At 51.9% G+C, this 21,858-nt stretch overlaps 1 protein-coding gene across 3 annotated transcripts; it reads left to right on the forward strand.

The window, feature by feature from the left end:
• The first annotated feature begins 1,869 nt into the window (after nucleotides 1-1,869).
• LARP7 (La ribonucleoprotein 7, transcriptional regulator) lies at nucleotides 1,870-21,024 on the forward strand. 3 transcript variants are annotated; one of them, XR_016513313.1, is made up of 15 exons: nucleotides 1,870-1,956; nucleotides 5,224-5,424; nucleotides 6,125-6,225; nucleotides 6,304-6,387; nucleotides 6,490-6,654; nucleotides 6,740-6,833; nucleotides 6,913-7,266; nucleotides 7,339-7,483; nucleotides 9,008-9,159; nucleotides 9,956-10,071; nucleotides 12,851-13,010; nucleotides 13,234-13,325; nucleotides 15,662-15,710; nucleotides 16,680-16,829; nucleotides 20,353-21,024. XR_016513313.1 is itself a non-coding variant. In XM_090288284.1 (13 exons), the coding sequence occupies exons 2-13, from the start codon at nucleotides 5,226-5,228 to the stop codon at nucleotides 15,740-15,742; spliced, it is 1,743 nt and encodes a 580-aa protein (XP_090144410.1). In that variant the 5' UTR covers nucleotides 1,871-1,956; nucleotides 5,224-5,225; the 3' UTR covers nucleotides 15,743-15,994. The 3 variants fall into 3 exon arrangements, 1 of the variants encoding a protein (XP_090144410.1); XR_016513312.1 differs by lacking the exon at nucleotides 20,353-21,024 and adding an exon at nucleotides 17,477-18,257; XM_090288284.1 differs by lacking the exons at nucleotides 16,680-16,829; nucleotides 20,353-21,024 and having other exon boundaries at nucleotides 1,871-1,956; nucleotides 15,662-15,994.
• The last annotated feature ends 834 nt before the right edge of the window (nucleotides 21,025-21,858 follow it).

Raw genomic sequence — 21,858 nt, forward strand, 5'->3', positions numbered from 1 at the left:
AACAGTCAGCCCCGAGGAAGAAACAAGAATCGAATGTGCTCTTCCCCACGCGCTCGCCGGAGCGCGGTCCCACGCTGCCCGGCTAAGCACAGGCTCCGACCCGGCCTGCACGGGACACGAGGGGCGCACCCGTCACGCGCGGGAAGGCGGAGCTAAACGTGCAAACGAGCAGCCGTGGGCGAAGCTTCTCCCAGGCGCCCTGCCCCGCCCGCAGGGTGGCCCCTACACGGGGGCGCACGTCTCCGTCCACGTCTCCGCGGGCACAGCGCGCCACCGCCTGCGGAGTAACCTGTGGAGTAAACGTGGCTTCGCCGCCGTCGTGGCAGCGCGCCCTGCAGTCGCCGGCCGCCCGGGGTACACCGTTATCGGGGACGAACGCGGACGTCTGGGGCGAAGCAGCAGAGGCGCCAGAGCGAGGCCGTTCGCCCCCAGACCGAGGCGGCCGCGGGGAGAGCCCTGGAGCGACAGCGGCCGCGGCCGCACCTGCAGGCCGGTTGGGCTCTCGGGGCGCGCCCGGCCCATCCCAGCGGAAGGCCGGGGCTCGGTCTCCAAAGCCGCGACTTGTGGTTGCGGCCCCGCTCCCGTCTGCGAGCCACGGGCCGCTGCGCGCCGCTCCCAAGTCACGCGCGCACTCAGCGCGCAGGCGCGGCCGGCACTGCAGTGACGGGCAGGGACCGCGGCCCACGCGGCGGGAGGAGCGCGGGAGGGCGCCCCTCGGGAACCGGCGCCGACGGCGGAGACGTCCCCTGGGGGCTCTGCCACCCGAAGGGCCGTGGGAGGGGCCGCGCTCCCCTAAGGGCCAAGTGACACGAGGACTAAACCCCAGAAACCAGGGCGATCGGGGTTAAATCACCGAGAAGAGCCTTCCTTCCTGCATCCGAAGGCGAGTCGCCGCCCCGTCCCGGGCACCTCGCGGGAACGGCTGTGGCCCAGGGCGCCCCAGGCTGTTTAACGCGGCGTCCGGAGGACAGGCCGCGAAGTCCCCGTCTGTCCGGTGCCGGCCCACGGCCAGGGGCCGCCCCAGCGCCCGAAGGTTGCACAGCGGTCGGGACGCCCCCGCGCGTGCAGAGCCGCCCGCACGCTTCCCGGGCACGCCGGGGCCTCTGGGGCCGGGAAGGGCCTCACGTTCGTGGTCTTCCCCCCGAGTCCCTAACTGGCTCACGACTTCAAAGTTTCAGGGCCGCGAACCCAACCAAGGGCAGTTACGAACCCATCCCTCCAAGTAACGAGCACCCCATTTCACGGGCCGCGCCCCCCGTCACCACTGACAATGCCCCGCCCCGCCGCCGCCTCAGCCGGACGCGCCCCCGGGAGCTGCGCCCCAGGATAGCCCAGCCCGCACGGCACCCTCACCGTCCGCTCCGGGGCTGCCTCTTCCGGTCCTTCCCCAGAGTCAGCGACGCCGCCTCGGCTCCCACGTCCTCAGTCCCGGGAAGCCGGGACGCGCTCACGTCTGCATCCCACAGCACAAGCTCGCTTCCAATTCTCCCGCCAAGTGCCGTGACGTCATTACCCGGAGCCGGGCTGACGCTCAGCCCGCGCCGCCGGCCGGCCGCCAATCGAACTCCTCATTGGCCTCCAGCTCCGAGGCCCCGCCCCCGAGCTGCACGCCTGGGACGTAGCGACGGCGCGACGCCTCCGAGCGTCTTTCTGAGGCGCCCGGGGGAGCCTGTCGCTCATCGTCTGACGTGGTCGCTACCACAACCGTGAGACTCGGGAGACGGAAAGGGCTCCAGGACGCAGTCTCTGGCCTCTGTTTTGGGACCTGAACGGAGCAAGGTCCAGGTGGGACCAGAGCCGCTCAGGTGGGTTGAAGTCAGTGCGTCCCGTTGTGTGCCTCCCGCCCCGCCCCCGCGGCCCCGGCAGTGCGCACGCGCGGGGCCGCCGGCGTCGGTGCGGCAGATGGTCGGGGTCGGCCCCGGCGGGGGTCCCACGGGAAGTCGCGCTACGTCACAGGTGTGAGCTTTGGTGGCCCGAGGAGGGCGGAAGTGGGGACCCGGGTCTTACCTCTAAGTCACTGTCTCTGTCAGCGCTTGAGTCCGCGCCGCAGAGCGCAGGGCAGCCCGCCCAGGTGCGGCGTGCGGGGCGGCCGGGGCGGAGTGCTGGGGCTCGGGGACCGGATGGGACGGGGTGCACGGCCGCGGTTCCCCGTTGCGAGTGCGCTGCAGGGCAGCGGCGTGAAGGCCCCGGATGCGGGGTTCATTGGTCTTCACACCGCGCTCCTCTGTGGGCAGTTTGGCCCACGGGTCAGAGCCCGTGGGAGGGGAGGTGGCGTGTCCCGGCGCTCGCAGCTGGGGCGTAGCGGCCCTGGCGGGCTCGGGGGGGTGTGGGTCCCTGAGTAGGGGAGGCCGGGCAGGCGGTGGTCGGGCGTGAACGGGGCGCTGTCCCTGCCGGTCCCGCTCGGCCTCTGCGCGGAGGAGCCCCGTGGCGCCAGGGCCTGCTGCGCTCCGCCCAGTGCCCACCTTCCTCCGGGGGAAGCCGCGCGTGTTCGCCTGCAGAGAACTCGTCGTCCGTCGCATCCGCAGACGTGCACTGGGCCCTGGGCCCTAATTCTCGGAGCCACCGAACGGCCCTTGGGAGAGTAGAGGAGGGGACACCCCCCGGGCGGGGGCGCCTGGTTCCCGCGGGGGCGGCCGCGCCGCCCCGCCGCCCTCCGGGACCCTTCAGAAGGGGGTCAGCAGCAGGCGGGGCTGCAGCGGTGTCGTGGTCCGCGTTTGAATTGTGCGTAGTCCTGCCCCGCCACAGAGGCTGGAAGCGCTGGACACGTCACAGTTCACAAGTGCCTTTGAGACCGCAGTTCGTCGTCCAGCGGGTGCCCTCGCGGTGTTGACGTCCAGCGGGCGGACAGCCACAGCTCCCGGAGGTGCTGAGAGGAGGCGGGCCGCGGCGTGGCGGCTGCGGGGCCCGGGGTACGGCGCGCAGGGGGGGCAGCCTGCAGGCCGGGTCACACGGGCAGGGACCTGCAGGCAGCGGGAGGTGGTCACGGGGGACAGCGGGGTCTCCAGCTGAGCGTGGCCTTCGCCTGTTTCAAGGACAGGAAGGTGGCCTGCCTTGTGTCCTGTGCCCTGGCCCGGCGCAGGGACCCCGCTGGAGAGCGTCGCTGCAGATGCAGCGAGGGGGCCCCAGGCCTGGCGAGGAGGGACGCGGGGGCCCCAGGAAGGCCCGGGGTTTATCGTGAGTGTGGCGCGACGTCTGGGCAGGGCTCCGTGCAGCAGGGAGACGACGCCTGGTTTAGGGCTTGCGCGCCTGCTCTGGCCGCCGTCTGGTGACCGGGCGCGGGGGGGAGAGGCGGAGGCCGCTGAAGCCCGGGCAGTCGCCGTGCTGCCGGGGCCCTGGGGGCTCCACGCTGGTGCCTTGAGGGGCCGGGGGAGGAAGAGAGGAACGAGGGCGAGTCCAGGGCGCGCCCCCCCCCGAAGTTCTGTCACTGGTGTGTGCAGAGGTGTGGGCAGCCGGGCAGGAAGTAAGTTTGTTAAAATTGGAGAGTTTAGTTTTCTCGTTTCAAACTCGAGATGCAGTTCAGACGCCCGGGAGCGATGCCGCACAGACAGGCGGCGATTGGAACGTGGAGCTGCGGGGGCATCGGGGCTGGAGAGTGAGACGTGGGACCCGGCAGCAAGCCAGGGCTTGCCGGAAGGGCCCGCGGGTCAGGAGGGCGCTCAGCGCGGAGGGCAGGGCCGGGCAGCCTCGCGCGGAGCAGGTGGGACAGGCGGGGAGCGGAGGCGCAGACGCTCCGGGGAGCCCCGCGCGGGAAGTGCCCCCTGGGGAGTTCTCCTCTCGGGTGCAGCCGCGCACGGGCTTCAGTGTGGCCGGACGGGCGGGCGGGCGGCAGTGCCAGCTGAGGGGTGTGGCCGCGGCACTGAGGACAGCGGACCCGACCAGTTCTGACCTGCGTTGTGCCGGCACCACGTACATAAGTGCTTCCTCTTGCGTCCGCTTAGGCACGCACACTTGGCTGCCCCGCTGACGCCCGTTCCAGAGACCCTCCCGTGCTGACCTAGGGGTTGCCAGGGGCGCTGTGCCCGGTCCCTGAGCGCTGCCCCCGCTGCTGCTGGCTGAGCTCTACGGGCACAAACCCAGCCCTTACCGCACGCTGCTGCCCCTTCCCCGCCGCAGGCGTGTGCGGCTTCCGCACACAGGCCGGTGTTGGAGGCCACTTTGGCCCCCTCTGCCGTCCAGTCAGGGCGTTCCGGCTGAGGGGCAGCTGCAGCCCCCCGCCCCCGTGTGTCTGAGCGCTCGTTTCCAGGACAGTCTGTAGGGGGCCTAGGCCTGTTCTCGGGGAGGCTGGCACTGCCCCAGGCCCAGTGGTCAAGATCTGGTGCTGGTATTCACTTGTGTGTACCTCTCGTGGTTTAATGGAGACGACAGAATTCATTCCACGAGTGTTTTGAGTGACCCCTGTGTGCCAGGGACTGGGCGCATCAGTAAATGACGCAAAACCCGTGACTTCATCCATCCTGCACTCTGGGAAGGGTCCAGAAAAGACTTCATGCTCTGCTGGCCCGGCTCAGTGGATTGAGCACCAGCCTGTGAACCAAAAGGTCGCCGGTTCGATTCCCAGTCAGGGCCCAGGCCTGGGTTGCAGGCGGGTCCCCAGTTGGGGGCGCGCGAGAGCAACCAAACATTGATGTTTCCCATTTTTTCTTTCCCCTTTTTCTAAAATAAATAATAAAATATTAAAATAAAATTTACAAAAGACATCACAGGTGAGGGAGGCAGCCATGTGACCTGCGGGATGGCGTCAGAGCTTGAGCGGCTGGAGGGCAGGGAGTGAAGGAGCCGGTCGGATGCCTGGAGAGGAGGGTTGGAAAGTGGTGCCCCAGAAATCGGTGCTGGAATGGGGTGGTAACCTGGGAGAGGCCCGTTCCACAGACGACCCGCCACTTTCTGCTTACAGGGAGCTGGAATTAACATTATGTACAACTAGAAGTTGTATATAAAAATGTGAAAAACTTTGAGGTCTGATGGAATGAAATGTCTGGTTCCTTAATCTAACACCGAGTTGCTGACCTAAAAGTGTAGCTTAGTGATAGATTTATGTCCTGGGACGATCCGGTTAAAGGACCCACAGGCCAGCGAGTGTGCCCGGCTGATGGCGGGAAGTGTGGGAACTGTTCCTGGGAAGCTCCCTGGCAGCCACATTTGAATCCACTCGCTTCAGACAATTAAAGACTAACCTAAATTTTCCTCTGTTAACAGACTTAAATATTTACCTGTAATTCATAGGGATGGAAACTGAAGGAGGAAACCAGGAAAAGGCAATGGAAGAGGAAAGTACAGAAAAAAAAGAGGGAGAGAAGAAGAAGCGGTCTCGCGTTAAACAGGTGCTTGCAGACATCACCAAGCAGGTGGACTTCTGGTTTGGAGACGCAAATCTTCACAAGGACAGATTTCTTCGAGAGCAGATAGAAAAATCTAGAGATGGCTGTAAGTTTGCATCAGTAAGAAAACTTCTGTGTTGACCTGGCTGGTGTGGCTGTGGATCGAGTGTGGGCCCGCAAACTAGAGGGGGTTGGGTGGCCTGTTGATTCCCGGTCTGTGGGTTGCAGGTGTCCCCGGTTGGGGGCGTGCAAGAGACAACCAACCACACGTTTGTCTCTCTCCCTCCCTTCTGCTCTCTAAAAGCTGAATGTAGGTGAACAGGAAAAATCTTTTTAAAAAGAAAAACCTTCTGTAATTGAGCCAGATGTCATGTGCTGCTCTTGATTGGAACTAGGTTGTTTACCTCTAAATTAATGTAATTCTATTATTGTTTACTGTTACCACTATGTTATCATACATCAAGTTCACATTACACTTAAATTTTAAAGCTGTTACAACTAATGACATGAATGTTATTATAGTTATAAGAGCCTAATAAATAGGACTCGAGAACTTAAGGCCAAAGCAGTTATTCCAAAATCATTCTAAAGACATCTTAATTTACCACTATTTTTTCAGAGAATGGATAGGCATTGAAGACCTGTCCTCTGTGCTTAGGAACTGAAATTCAAGATGAGGCATTTTTATAATACAAATTCTAAAACCTTTTATTAGCTTTAAAAGGAGAGAAATGTGTTAGATATTGTTCTAGCCATGACTGCAGGAGATTGAAACTACTTATATTCACTTTTTACATTTTCATTAGATGTTGACATATCACTTCTGGTGACTTTTAACAAAATGAAAAAATTGACCACTGATGAAAAGTTAATAGCCAGAGCTCTGAAAAGTTCAGCAGTTGTGGAGGTAAGAACTGTTTTGTATCAGATCATTTTTATATTGCATCATCATATTAGATTGTTAACCTTGTGCACGGCTTTGCAGTTGGACTTGGAAGGCACCAGGGTCCGGAGAAAGAAGCCTCTGGGCGAGCGCCCGCCAGATGAGGACGCGCGGACGGTGTACGTGGTAAGCCTTCTCCAGGAGCCCAGCCGCCAGGCAGCGAGGCCCTCCAGTGCTCAAGGAAAAGTTCCTTGGCCTGAGTAAGAGTCTTACTTCTAATTATCGTAGGAGTTACTCCCCAAAAACGTTAACCACAGCTGGATTGAAAGAGTGTTTGGCAAGTGTGGCAACGTCGTCTACGTGAGTATCCCACACTACAAGTCCACGGGAGACCCAAAGGGGTTCGCCTTTGTGGAATTTGAGACAAAAGAACAAGCCGCCAAAGCCATTGAGGTAGGTCCAGAATCTAAAAATAAAAAAGCAAAGAAAATTAGCAAGTATTTAAACGGAAGCAAAATTTTGCTGATTTTTATTTCAGTTTCTTAACAACCCACCAGAAGAAGCACCAAGGAAACCTGGGATATTTCCTAAAACGGTGAAAAATAAGCCCATTCCTGCCCTTAGAGTAGCTGGTGAGTGAAGACATTTCGGTAAAAATATTTGAAGCGGATGTAGTTGCAGAAGTATAAAGTAACGTTAGCATTGTTACAGACGAAAAGAAGAAGAAAAAGAAGAAGAAAGGCCGAGTGAAGAAGGAAGAGAGTGCGCAGACCAAAGAGGCAGACGCGGACGCAGGGAAGGAGAGCAGCGCCGGCAAAGCGAAGAGACCCAGGACCACGTCTGAGGGCTCCGAAGGGGAGGTCACGGAACCCCAAAAGCCACCCTCCAAGAAGAAGAAAAAGCGGGTTAAAGCAGAAGGGACCGGCTTACCTGTGGTGCCAGCAGGGAAGAGGAAGCAAAGTAGCTCTGAGGATGCAGCTTGTCCAGCTCCCAGATCCAAAGTCAAGAAAACGGACCAAAAAGACAACCTGGAAAAAGCCTCAGCAGTGTCCAAAGAAAACAAGGGTATTTATAACGTTTTATAAGGTTATGGCTCGGTTTAAAAAAAACTTGTCTTAGCTCTGTCTATTTCTTAAGATTTAGAAATCTCCACTGAAGAAGAGAAGGAGACAGGAGATGTAAAAGATGGCGCACTCTTAAAAGCAAAACGAAAGCATAAGAAAAAACACAAGGAGAGGCACCGGATGGGAGAGGAGGTTATTCCCCTGCGCGTGCTTTCCAAGTAAGTGGGCGGCCCGGTCGGCAGCAGCCCAGGCCGTCACCATTGCTAAAGTGCAATTCCAGTTCGCGGTAACAGAGTTGCATATTAGCAACAGTGCCGGCCTGCAGCCCCATCCGCGCCCGGCACAGCACAGCACAGCACGGCACGGAAGGATCAAACAGCAACAACCACACTAAAACATGGAAGCACTTATTTCTGTCTGTCAAGCAAATGCCTCCATGTTAAAGTCGTGGGCATTCTGAACAGGCGTCAGCTGAAACTCCCCAGGCGGCAGGGCAGGGCCGTGACAATGCAAAGCAAGACTTACCATCACGAAAACATGGAAGCACTTACTTGTTTAGCTCCAAAGCAAGTACATCCACGTTTAAGTGGTGGGGAGCCTAGTCTTGGAAAGTCTTGCAATCCTGGTCTTGCTTTAACCTGTAAAGTAAGTTTAGAAAATAAAATGGGGTCGAAAACTGTGGGTTTGGATTCACCTCCACTTAAACATGGACGCACTTACTTGTTTTGCACCGCAGGTGCTCCCATGTTAAAGCAGAGGGGGTCCCCGTGGCCGCTGGACACGGACGAGGTTCCCATGTTCGTGCATCCAGAGCGGTAAGCGGGACTCACTTCTACTAAAACATGGAAGCACTTACTACCTGAGTCACAGAAAGCACTTCCATGTTAAAGTGGAAGGGAGCCCCGGACGTGGGCCGAGGGCCGGGGGCCAGAGCAGAAGCCAGCACACCTTGCAGAAGCTTTCCTTAACCTTCCGAACCTGGCCTCCCGGAGTCCTGTCCTCGTCGGGAGGTTAAAGGCAAGGCCTTGGGCTCCTGTATTTATAGGACCCTTAACTCTGAATTCCTTTTGCCTTTTTATCTTCGAGAATCATTAAGAGCCTTTTGATATTCTAATGCCTCAGCTCTCAGGGAAGGCATGATCCTGGGTGGGTCTGGAACTTTTTTTTTTTTTTTTTGAAGTATACAGATGTCAATGTTAACAGCTAAAACCATTACCACAAGGTACCCCTCTTTAAAAGCCTCTCCTATCTCCTGTTTGATGGCTTAGATTAGGGTGAACAATAAGCGCTCGGAGGAGCCCCAAGGGCCATTGTGTTTCTGTCTGGAGGAGCTCAAGCTGTTAGGAGAAGCATCTCCATGTTAAATGCATGTAAATAAGTTGCTTCCAGGGGGTGGTTTTTCCCTAGGAATTCCTTTCGTTCAAGTAAATACTAAGGAATGTTATCTCTGAAATTGGAAGCAGTTTAACAAGTCATCTTCAAATTTCAATCTCATTTTTTCCCCCAGAGATGACTGTTCTGGTAAATGTTACCAGTTAATTACAACTTTTACATGCAAAGTTTGAAACTGAGGTATGCGCAAGGCCTGAGCTGACAGAGTAAAAGCACTGAGGCTGAATGTTGAGGCCGGGGCAGCTTCCTGCGCGTGCTTCCAGGTGGGTTTAGCACGCGAGGTGGTTTGAGTGTTTAGGGGATACATTTAGTCACTGTTCTTTCCCATGTCCTTTTTTTTTTCATTACAGGACCGAATGGATGGATTTGAAAAAAGAGTATTTAGCACTACAAAAAGCCAGTATGGCGTCTTTAAAAAAAACAATCTCCCAAATAAAATTGGAGTCAGAAATGGAAATAGACCATGGAGAAACTAATAAGTCTGGGATGGAAAATGAGAAATGTAAACAACAATATAATATTTTTTGTAACGTATACATTCGTACTTACATACTTAAATACTATTTCTAAATTATTATAGGATACATTTTAATTTTTAAAATCTTGTATATACGGTGGTTACTAGAAAAAATATTGATTTGGAAGGTCGTCCAGATGTGTGACTTATTCTTGATATAAGATAATTTGAAGGGCTCATTTCAAGCTGGGTCTTTCCTGATCAGTTATTTAAATTTTTCCAAATTTTCATAAGTCACGTTTAGTAGTGAGTGCCTAGTTTATGAATTAAGGTTGTGTAAACAAAGATTGTAATTTCTCACTTGTGATTTCATTCCACTGTGTTAGCCACGATCAGAAACGAATCAAAAAAGATTCTTACGAAATCTTTAATGTTAGAATATATTTTAGATTTTCATATCTTAATTATTGTATAGAATATTCTGAATTATTCCATGCCTGTTTATTTCTCTATTAAGTACTTTTGGTTATTTGGTTCAGGGAAAGGCATTTATGGGGACGAATTTATAAGCGCTCTTCTAAATGTAACAGTTTGCATTTACAGTTAAAAACGTTTTTGTATTTTGTTTCATGGTAATCAACAATAAGCAGTGTGACTTTGTCAGGGTGGCTTGTTCTGAATCCCATTGACTTACAACATAATAAATTACATAAATTATGTTGCAATTAAGTGTTAAATTAAGTAAACTAATTATTTGAAGCAGCCTAAGAAATGATGTTGTTATTCTAATGAGACATCCTAAGTGTTTCATGACTGAGTTACTTCCGGTCTTTTTCTGCAGCAAGCGGGGAGGAGCGCTGTCCCCCGAAGGCCCCAGCTGCGGGGCCCCAGTTTGTGAGTGGGGTGATCGTGAAGGTCATGAGCACGGAGCCCCTGCCGGGCAGGAAGCAAGTCCGGGTAAGGCCCAGAGCCCTGCACACTGGACCCCCTGTGGGAAAATGTTTGGAATGTGGGCAGCGAATCGCATTACAGTTTGTTTCTCTGTGGTCAGTGCTTGTAGGGTTTGAGTCCATAGTGACTCTTAAATCTAACTTGGAGCAGAATCCAAAGACTGAATTCCTCAGTGGGCCCCAGTTCCTGGGAGCACAGACGTCCTTCTACAGGAAAGTCGTGGCGTGTCTGTGTTGATGGTGCCCCTCGTGGGTGGTGGCTGGGCAGCGCTGCGGAGGCTGTGCTGTGGCCGTTCTGACTGAGGGAGTGGGCGCAGCCAAACGCCTCCCGGTCTTCCGTTTTTAGGGGACTTTTCTTGTTTTCAGGGAAATGGATCTTAGAAAAATACTCTGCCAGACATTTTAGATGATCTGATCAGCATTAGAGCTGGTCTGAAATTATTTTAAAATTGTATTCATCTGCTCATGTCAGGTTTTGAAGCAAACTGGATAATTTTTTGTTTTCATTAGCGCTCTTAGCATTCAGTAAACTCATAAAAGTTCTTTGATCCCAAAAAAGTCAAAGAACTTTTGGAATGAAAGAGATAATAGGTATATGTACTTTTTTCTTAGCTTGTGTTTAGTTTTTTTGTCTGTTGATGAATCCTCTTGGGAATTGAAATTTTTTTCCTGAAAGAAATGCAGGTTGTTTTGGAGGAAAAAAGCCTTTTTAAGTTTTATGTTTAAATCTTTTTTTGGCATTTTTAATCCATGTTTATTGTTTAAAATTTTTGAAGCAATTACAGAAAAGTGTAAAGTATTTTGAAAAACTCCAAGTTTGGTGTGCATGTGCAGATAAATCCAGGTTTCTCCATCATTTACCTCGCAAACGCTGTTCCGCAGTCTTTTCTTTCACTTCGCATAGTTTATCTGACACAGCTTTCTGAGCACGACACAGCAGTGTTTCTTGTTGACGTGTTCTTCTGGGAGACGGCACCAGACTTTATTTTCCCTTAGCATCACCCAGTTAGGTGAGAAGCTGCTCCACGAAGCCAGTGCATGTAAGGTTTCATACATGATGTTCAGCATGGTGGAGTGTGTTTTGGTTCTGCGTCCTCATACCAGTCACGTTTTAACTTGCACAGCCATCGAGGCTCCTCACTGTCACGAAGTGTCAGCACTCCTCCTCGGGACCCTGTCCCCAAATTCTGTTGCTGTCACTTACTTGTAAATTTGGATTCTCCTTGTGATACGCATGAGGGGTCTGGTCTGTTCCAAACTGATATTGCCAGCTTGCAGAGTATTGTAGCAATGTTGAATTTCACATCAGAGGGGTAAAATTGAGGATGTAAATGCTGCTGTGGTTGGTTAGATTGCAGAAGATTTAATAGAAAAACTCTTTGAAGTTTGTTACTTGGAATGACTGACACAGATTTATGTCAGTTACAAATTCTTCATTTATGATCATCAACATAACTATTAATCAAGTTCATAGTTACGTACAGTTTGCTAGAACAAAGCTGAACTGTGAGGGTGCAGTCTGCTGTTTGTAACTTGCCCAACAGGGTCCCAGGCTAACGGTCATTCCAGGAAGCCTTTGCTACCCAGAGATTACTCTGACATCATAAGGGATTAATATTTGGAATGCTGGTACTCAAAAGTTACGTAAATCAATCACATGGCTGTACTGCCAGTGCACAGTCCAATTTTATCGACTTGACCTTTGTGTAAATGTGGTGCTATAAACTAGGTAAGGACATGGGAAGAAGGGGCAGTCTGTCTGTGCTCCCTTGGTGACAGGCAGAATGGTAAGCGTTAAGACTTAGGCCCTGGCTTCTGCAGACTCGCAGGTGTTGACATGCTTCTCCTTCCTTATTAACTAGTAAGCTTTTCTTATTCTATGATGAAATACTATTTCTAGCTGCTTCTCAGTTCTGCCTATAATTCTTAAAAATCCAGCATCTAAAAGTAATTAAATTAGTTGAGGTTTGAAATTTTGGGTCTGAACTACAGGAGATGAGATGGATAAGGTGCTTTTTTGTTGCTGAGACTCTTTTCTTATTTCTTTAGCTTTACAATGGAGACTGATAAAGTAGGAGTTAGTGTAACATTCCTGCATAATTGCATTGTGTTTACTGTAGAACTGGCCCTGAAAAGAGATGATTCCAAATGCAGGAATGTGGTTAATTGGCCCTCTCAGCAGGCCGGAGGGGGCTCCCTCCTGGGGGCTTTAGCTGGTGCAGGAGGCTGCTGAGGCTTTCAGCTGTGTGCTCACAGATCCACTCAGGAACTTAGATTTGTTGGTTCACTGGAGCTTTTTTTTGCACGAATTATTATAAAAAGTTGAATGTTTTTCACGGATATTTTACGTCATAAGTTATTTCGTGTATAGGCGAGGAGAAACACACCTTCTCCCCCAACCCATTGCGGGGCTTTTGCTTTCCTTCCCAGTTCTGGTCCGTATTCTGACCACATGCAGACTTGGCCCTGCTCTTGTTGGCAGAGGGTGGACGGAGGACGGAGGTTTCTGTTCGTCTGCTCTGCAACTCTGTGGCCCTTCCGCACTGTCTTCATTCCAGTGAGGCTTTACAGGTGTGGTTAAGTAAAAGAAAGTTGTGATGCAATGTGCCCATGTCCGTTTTTAGGAGCATTTGCATATATTTCAGAAGAAGGTTTGATGTGGGATGATAGTTCCTTCTCCTGTTAGGCTTCAGGTGGCAAAACACATTCTGACACAGCCATCGGGAACATCCTAGCATCGCTAGGACGCGCTTTCACTGTCCTGCCTCTTTCTGACTCGGCCGCAGGACGCCCTGGCAGCGGTCTCAGAGGTCGTCTATGTCGACTTGCTGGAAGGGGACGCGGAATGCCACGTGAGGCTGAAGTCCCCCGAGGACGCCCAGGCAGTCACAGATGCACACGCGGAAATTAAGAAGAAGCACTGCTGGAAGCTCGAGATCCTTTCCGGTAGAGCTTCATGGAACCTTCCTTTCTAGCAGTGGTCTTGTGGGGGGTCTGCGTTCTTTTTCTAGCTTGCCCGACGAAACCAGTGTTTTCTGGTGCGCTCACATGCATAAAGCAGTGTCATGTGTCATCTGACCACTGTTCCAGTTCTGCTGGGGGTGGGGTGCCTTGGGTGTGCTCCCCCTGTGCCCTCACGTTCACTGAGCAGCGTCTGTGTGTCTCCTAGGGGACCACGAACAGAGGTACTGGCAGAAGATTCTGGTGGACCGGCAGGCCAAGCTGAATCAGCCCCGGGAGAAGAAGAGGGGCACTGAGAAGGTGAGCAGTTGGTCTTCTGCTTCCTTAGTTTGTTGTTCGTTTCCTTGGGGGGATTGGGGTTTCTGTGTTTTGTTTTGTGTTTTGTAACCTAAACTTTCAGAGGCTCACAGGCTTCTGAAAGGGACGTGTGGGCCTAACACAGCCCTGGCTCTGCTGTGTGTCCCGGCCGTTCGCATGGCGGGCGCTGGGCCCCAGGCTGGGAGGCAGTTCTTATACTTTAGATGCAGAAGTACATGAGACGAGAATTATTTTTCCAGTTATTTAATTCAGAGTTTTCTATTTCTCCTTTTTTAAAAACTGGTAGTATGACTTAAAGCAGTCTTGATTTCTGGCTACTATGTTTTTCGTTGGGTAGTAAATGATTATTTAAACATTGTCTTAAGGGTGAAGACACAATGTGTTTAGTGTGACTTTAAAGGATATGAGCCTTCAGAGATAAGATTGAGTGACTTTATGCCTGGTGGGTGTTTCCTACATCAGTGATAAGCTGTTACTTTTTCTCTAGAATAGTCAACAGATGATATAAACAAGTTTAAATACATTAAATAATGTAAAGCAAGATTCTCTTTCAAGTATTTTAAATGGCACTGAGTAATTTATTAAATCATCATTGTTTCTAGTGAGCCGTCAAGTTTATTGTGAGCTGTCAGTTTTAAAATAAATCATAATACGTGTAAAGGGCAGTGCACTTTGAAGTGCTTAGAAGAAAACTGGGCACAAAATAACTAAATTACTATTATCAAAATTTTATGCTGTAAATTATTAGGTAAACCTATAAAGATGTACATCCTATTAACATTGGTTAGCACTTAGAAAGTCATACTTCCTGTATTCCAGGTTGGTTTGGATTTGTATCATAAAATTGTTTTTTTTCTTAAACTTAAAAATCCAGTGCTTTCCTCAGCCTGGCCCCCCTGCATTCACAGGAATGTGGGATGATTTGGGGGGAGGTGTCCTGCTGGGCTTTGTGAATTCGGTGTCCCGGGGTGTCGACCTTCGCTCAGCTGCAGCCTCCTTCCTCCCTCAGGACGCTCAGCTCTGGGGGGAGTTAATGTGAGAGCCTGCGGGAGAGCATTGAGATGTTAAAGCCATTGATCCAGAGCTCAGCCCGGAGGGGGTCACTTTGTTAAGTAAAAATTATCTTTTAATTGGTGTGTGGTGTGTAATTTTATTTAAGTTTTATATCTGTCAGATTAGTCACTTTGTTTCTAAGGAAGATCCCAATTTTGTCAATTTGAGGCAAGGAAGTGAACGTGGGGAGTGTTGTAAGCTGGGCTGAAGCGCAGTGAGGAGCCCTGTGGTTGAGGTGCAGGGTCCCCCGGGACCCCCCGCTGTGGTCAGCTCAGGCTCTCTTGTGGGCTGAAGAAAAGGAGCCACACAAAGCAGCTGCTGTAGGCTTTTCAGGGGTGGGGGTGGGTGGGGTGACCACGACCAGTTCAGCCCCTGACTTTTTTCTTGGTTCACTTTAGTTACTGTTTTTTAGATTTTATTTATTTATTTTTATAGAGAGGGGAAGTGAGGCAGAAAGAGAGGGAGAGAAAGAAACATTGATCAGTTGCCTCTTGCATGTTCCCAACCTGGGACCTGGCCTGCAGTGCAGGCCGGCGCCCTGACCGGGAACCGAGCTGCCGGCCTTTTGGCTTGCGGGAGGGTGCCCAGCCCACTGAGTCCCACTGGCCAGGGCCAGCTGATGTGTTTGAGTGCCCACTGGTGCTTGCACTCCCTGAGGGCACAGTACGGGTGAGGCATGGTCAGGTGGTGGCGGTGCTGGGCGGGCCATCGGACATGGTCTGCGGGTGGCTGTGTGTCGGTTGGGCCTGTCTGGGCCTCGCAGAGGGAGCCAGCAGCCGGGAGCTCACGCTCCGCTTTCTGGGGAACCCTGGGCCATGCAGAGGCCTTGCGGGGAGGCCCAGGGGCCCAGCACAGTCCCCACCCAACCACACAGCCTGTGGGGAGTGTCTGGGTGGTCACTGTGTGAGCCCAGGGGGCAGACAGTGGCCAGCAGGTGTGGGTCCTGACCCCTCCTAACAGGTGACGAGAATGGCCTGCCAGGCGTGTGGCTGTTTCTAAGTGGAACATGCTTAGCAATCTGGAATTAGAGTGGGAGGGTTGTAGGTGGCTTAGAGATTTCATGCCAATTCTACTTAAAAAAGCGTAACCTTGACTGTTCTTTCTGCCGCTGATTTGACCTGAGCCTTATTGTCTCATTTGTCTTCCTCGCCCTCCTGAAAAAAAATTATATTCAAGCTGATAGTTGTAAGACTTTTTTTGGCCACAATTATATTTTTGTTTGTCGGCATACAGTACATTCTAATTTCTGATTTCTTTCTCTGCAGTTAATCGCCAAAGCTGAAAAGATAAGACTCGCAAAGACTCAGCAAGCAAGTAAGCATATTAGATTTTCTGAGTATGAATGAAAAAAGTGTTGGTTCATCTCTTAAGATTTCACTGGATGCTTGAGCTGTTCTTAAGAAATCCATTTTTGTTATACTAGTAATGCAAAATAAATTTTTTTAAACCTACATTTACTTGAAAGAACTTGTAAATAAGATTTTTTGTAGTGATAAGTGCATTGTAAATCACAATTTTTCATTAAACATTATTTGTTGAAATTATCTCACATAAATCAACTTCGAAGTGATTTAGTAAATAAATGTTTTGAACATTAATGTTATTTTGTTGTTCTTATATTACTAAAATAACAACACTTGCCCCCCTACTCTCCCCCAAAAACCCAGTGCTACATAAATACATAGTCTAGAAAAAACGAGCAGGCTCCCTGGACGCATTTTGTAGGTGGCTCCTCGAGTTCCAGTGTCCTCACAGCTGTTCAGGTGGCTCTGCAGACGCGTGTGTGACCTTTCTTTCTGTCGGTTTCGCTCAGCCTGTCTTGAGTTTCCGTTGAACAGTCCATATGACCTGTTTTCAATTAAAATGTCCAGTTTCAAAAGTACTGCGTTTGTGTTTCATGAACGAGGACAGAGTAAGATGCCCCCAGTGCTGTGAGCACATGGGGGACATCCAGGCCTCGGCACTGGCGTGACTGCACCTGCCACGTCACCCAGGAAACCCCGGGCTGGAGCAGGGAAGGCCTTCCCAGAGCCACCCTATCCCCGGGCCTGTGCCGCTGGTGACTGCTTCTCCCCGGAAAGTTGGGAAAGGCCCCGGGCAGCCCTGGCTCATTGCTCAGGCCGCAGGTGCTGGTCCAGCAGCTCAGTCGGGAGGTGGCCTGGCCCTTGTCTGGCTGCCCCCCTCCCCTTGCCCCGGTGCATTGTGGGCCCTGCAAGCCAAAGGTCGGAGGAAAGGACCACCTCCCCTGTTGGGGTCACAGCAGCTTATTCCTTCCAAAAATAGGTATCCTGGCGGTTCACTCACTCTTCTCTGTCCATGAAGCAAAGCTAGCAGACACACTGATGGCGGGAAAGAACGACCTGACAGATGGCAGCTAAGCACTGCCAGGAGCGTGACGGCTGCATGTGTTCCAGGTGACCAGAATGATCGAAAGTAAGTGTCCGTTTCAAGAGTTCAGTTGACCTCAGGAAGGACCGTTTTAAGGCGACTTTGGAGAGGTTATCAAGAAAAGTTTCAGAATCCACCCCTATCAGTGTTGAAGACAAGATAAGCTCTTCTGGGACAAATGCCTCTGTTTGGACACAGGAGATAATAGTGAAGCGGTTCAGACTCAGACCCCTCTGTCCTGGCGCTTCTGTCCATGGGCAGAGAGGCAGCGAACAGAAATAAGTAAAACTTAGAGTTTGTTGGCTAAGTCCTAGGGACACACAAAGGTGGAGGAGGAGAAACCCCATTCACTTAGGCTCTCATTTACTCTTCAGTCGTGTAATTAACAATATTTAGTTCCTGCTACAATCAGATGCTGAGACTATAGATGTTAGAAATACAGAGATGAGGGAAGGCCCCTGCGCTGGGGGTCTGCAGCCTGGATGCAGGTGTTGCCGGGCTGCGGCCAGACTGCAGGGGGAAGTCAGGGCCTCGCTCTCTGGGATGTTTCAGGTCCCTGAACCTGTGATCTGTGGGTAAGGGTGCACCCTCCTTTGTCCAGGACTTTGCACAGTAGTCGCGTAATACAGATGCGTGTGGTTGAGTTCAGTGGAATGTATGCTGCGGACGGAGGGTTCGCTTGGTGTTTTCAGAGTGGCGGCCGTGTCCCTCCGTGCATCTCAGCCCGACCTGCAGAACTGCTGTGACATGGGCGCCTTGCCGTTGCTCAGTGTCACTCACAAACCCAAACCTTAGTGGCCCTTGTTAATGTGTTCACTGCGTCATCTCGGGAGCGGCGCCTTGATCATCACCACTTTCAGGTGAAGAAACCAGTGGGCGCACGTGCCACGGGTCCTAGCTGCTGGCTGGCTAGTGCGGGGCCCGACCGCTTGGCTCTAGACACTCCGTGGGTCGCATCCTCTGCCCTCCCCGCTGCTTCCTGTTTCCTTATCCGCAGCCACTGCTGTGAGTCTTGTGTAGACATGCGCGTGCTGTCGCTTCGGGTCCTGGTCTGTGGGGCGGGCTCGCTGCTCTCTGCTGCGGGGAGCGTCCCGCCTCAGCACAGACCCTGGGGGAGGCGCGGGGGCCGAGAGGTGTGCTGCGAGGTGGGCCGTGCAGCTCCTCACGGTCAGTGGGGGTCCCAGGGCCCCTTTGGGCGTTTCTCTGTTACCCGCTCCTTTGTGCAGCGTCTGCCTGGCCTTCTGGTTCTGCTGCCCCGAGGGGGCGTGCCTGTCGCGGGCAGAGTCCCTGGGTACTTGGGAGCTTGGCTGCTCACCCATGCTTCTTAACTTCGGCCTCAGTGACTTACTCCTCTGTGCTCTGCATAGGACGCGTTTTCTGATGATCGATATGCAGGAGAACTTTATGTAATTGCTAACCTGTCTGCAACTATAAAGCGGTCTCCCCCATGTGGGTGCTTGTGAGCCCCACGTGTCTGTGCTCCGTGTCTTACTCTGAGGTCCACAGATGGTGTGTGAGCAGTGCTCTTCCCTGGATTAGCATGAGTTTGTCCTTTGCTGCCAAATACAATCTCAACTAAAGCACAACTTTCCTTTAAAAAACAGATCTGTCCTTTGATTTGTTAAGTGGCTTGGGAAGTTGATACTCAGAAGGGCAATGAGAATGGAAATTAGGCAGCACACCTGCCCCTTGGGCTTTTCCCACAGTTGCCTGGCGACTTTGCAGATGTGCTCCCCTCCCCAAGCAGGCTGTGCACTGGGCGGCCCAACGCAGGAGGCAGAGGGAGTAGCATCCTTACAAGTTCCCGCAAGCCGTGAGGTCTGCGCATCATTCATCGCGCGCAGGCCAGCTCGTCACCTGAGTAGGGACTTGAGGCACAGGAGTCTAACTGGGGTCTGTCCCCTGAGATTGTGCAGCCGTCACAGGTTAGTGAATGCTGACTGGGGCGGGGCTCAGCTGTCAGGACTGCGCTCCACGCACCTGCTGAGACTTCATCGGCTCGGTCTTGACTGACACGGCTGGGTCCTAAGAAAAGGGTGTTGTTTTTGTTTCTATCCCTGTGAATCAGTGAGGGGTAGGAAAATGGGCAAGGATTACGAGGTACAAGTGGGCGATAAAAATAACAAACAGGTGCATAAAATGAACTCACTAGGAGTGAGGGAAAAATACAAATGAAAGTGAAATGTGCCCCCTCCCCTCTTTCTGGTCGAGTATTGTCAAAAATAAAAAGGATCGGTATCTTCCGATGTGGGCAGGCATAGCGCTTTGTGAACTGGTACAACTGTATTGGAAGAAAATTTGACAAATAATCAAAATAAAAGAATATATACTGTAAACACTGTGCAGAAAACAAACTACAAACGACCCAGAGACATGTGAGAATATTCTCAATCTGCATTCATAATGGGAAAATCACAAGTAAAAACTACCAAGATGCCCTTTTTCACTTATTAAATTGGCAAAGATCACAAAGTTGTTTTTGTTTTTTAATACTTCATTTATTTTGGGGGGTGGGGGGAAGGGAGGGTGAAAGAGGGAGAGAAACATTCATGTGTGGTTGCCTCTTGCGTGTGCCCAAGTGGGGACCCGGCCTGTGCCGACAGGGTTTGGACCGGCCGCCCTTCAATTTGCAGGATGACACCCAACCCCGCTGAGCCACACCGGTCACAGCAGGGTCACAGTTCTACTGCCCTTGTACAGGGCTGCTGAGAATGTCAGGAGGCAAGTGCTTTTGTTTGCAAGTGCTCACTGCGTGATGAAAATGTTAAAGTACAGAATTCTGTTTCAAATGAACAAAATATGGAATCTGACAGTACAGTGTCAGCGTTGACCCCCCAGCTGTTCGTGGAGAGAGCAGCACATGAGAAGGGACTTGCCCAGCGCGTTTGGGACCCAGGATGAGCCAGGGCAGCTGGGGCGGGCAGGGCAGGGGAGGGCAGGAAATGCCGAGGAACGGGCTAGATCCGGAGGGCTGGGTCTTTAGAACGTCAGGCTCGTGTTTGCCCTGTAGGCAGCTGGACACTGTAATAAGGGAAGGTCTGAGATACCAGCCCAGGGAAACCAGCCCCAGCATGTCAGCCATTCGAAGTGAAGAAGATGGAAACAGGTGTCAGTTGAGGAAGGGGAGAAGGGCACTCGAGTGTGTCCGTTTTGAAGACGCCGGTCCAGTGAAAATGGGCAGGATGCTCTGAACACGAAGCCTGGGTTAGAGGAGTGCGGGCAGGCTGGGGGCCGCCAGACGGGAGGGCGGTGGGGATGTGGCCCCGAGGCTGCCTGAGCATTTGCGCTGGATGCAGAGCGTGGGGGATGGAGGGGAAGAGGAGGGGAGGAGGCGGGAGAGCTGGTGTCAGGAGTGAGCTGGGGGGTCAGGGGGGGGTGGTGAGTGAGGCTTTAACAGGCACGGGTTTGGGGTGGAGTTTCAAGGGAATTGTCTTACAGCTTGTTGGACAGACAGGAACCACGATCAGATAATGGCAAGAGGCCAAAGACAGACATGGGGGTCCCCGAAAGCTGCCCTAGAAAGCCTGAGGTAACGCGTCAGTCACAGGTGTGTTCTGGTTACTTACAGTCACATGTGCAAAAGCTCGGCGCTAGAGCCACAGAGGGACCTACCTGATCACTCCACTGCCTGCGCGGCCGTGCGTCCCTCCTGCAAGTAGCTGCAACACTAACGACTCCCTTCCCACTCCTGCCTGAAGGGCACAGACGCTGAAAACTGCACCCGAAAGTTCCCGCGGCGATCACGGCACTTTCCAAGAGGAGGACACGTGGGTACCCAGCACCCACACTGAGAAACGTTGTCCGTGCCAGGAGCTCCCTCACAGCACGGGGTGCTTTCACCTGATACTGCGCTTCAGAGAAACAGGCCCCAACATGTAGGTGTTCTTTTGTGCTATTGTTTGTTCGCTCCAGGCTCTTTGTGAAACAAGACCCTAACTCATCAGAGAAGGACTCGCGGATTACATGATGGAACATTGATCGGTTGAACACTGAGCAGAACTTAAGGCTGGAGGGCAGGTGCTGCGAGGCAGCACTGCAGTGCCAGCCCAGTGGGTGAGCATCGAAGGGGGCCTGCCTCCCGAAAGCCGGCGCCGCGCCCTGGCTGGTGCGGCTCTGGGCTGCGCGCCGGCCGGCCTGCAGACCGAGAGGTCGCTGGGTCCATTGCCAGTCAGGGCACGGGCCTGGGGTGCAGTCCAGGCCCCAGTTGTGGGCATTGTTCTCGCCCTCTTTCTCCCTCCCTCTCTCTAAAAGAAAGTAAATAAATAAACTCTTGAATAAAAATAAAAGCATATATCATCTGTGCTATGTAACAACGTTAAATACATTTTAGAATAATACATAGGAAATTGATAATGGATACTTCTGGTGAAGTAAAGGGGATGTTTTTTAAAAGAATTTATTTATTTTTAGAGAGAAGGGAAGGAAGGAAGAGAAGGAGAAAAACATCGATTGGTTGCCTCTCTCACACCCCCAACTGGGGACCTGGCCTGCAACACAGGCATGTGGCCTGACCGGGAATTGAACCAGTGACCTTTCAGTTTGCAGACTGGCACACGATCCACACATGCCAGGGCGAAGGTGGAGACTTCTGTCTTTCTATCCTGTTTGCATATTTTAATGGCCATGCATTTCCTTAAAAAAGATGACTAGAAAGTTGAAGAAACCTTCAAATACAATCTTGACATTTAATGTGGGAGCCCTTGTTGACATCCGCAGTAAGACGTTGGCCCTTGAACTTAAATTGCAGTGTTGGAAACTTCTAAAAATTCTAGGAGGAACTGGTGACCCACTTAAAATTGTCAATTTAAGCTGTTAAAATTGTTGGTTTAAACTTTGAATCAGGCTGTTTCCCAGTCATCATGTTGAAGCTCCTAGGAAAAACTGGACTGCTACTTAGTATGCATACCTATTAGTCAGGAAATCCAAACACTTTTAAAAGAAAGTAATGAACAAACAAAGGAAAGAGTGTTTGGGAGCTTCAGCTTCTATTACTAGGGAAACCAATTCTATTTCCCTGCCTCCAGATTTTTAAAAAAGCCAGAAAGTTTGATAAAGAAGAAGAAAGTAAAATAAA

This window comes from Furipterus horrens, unplaced genomic scaffold (genome assembly GCF_987537825.1).
Source record: "Furipterus horrens unplaced genomic scaffold, mFurHor1.1.pri manual_scaffold_10, whole genome shotgun sequence".
Classification (NCBI taxonomy): Eukaryota; Metazoa; Chordata; class Mammalia; order Chiroptera; family Furipteridae; genus Furipterus; species Furipterus horrens.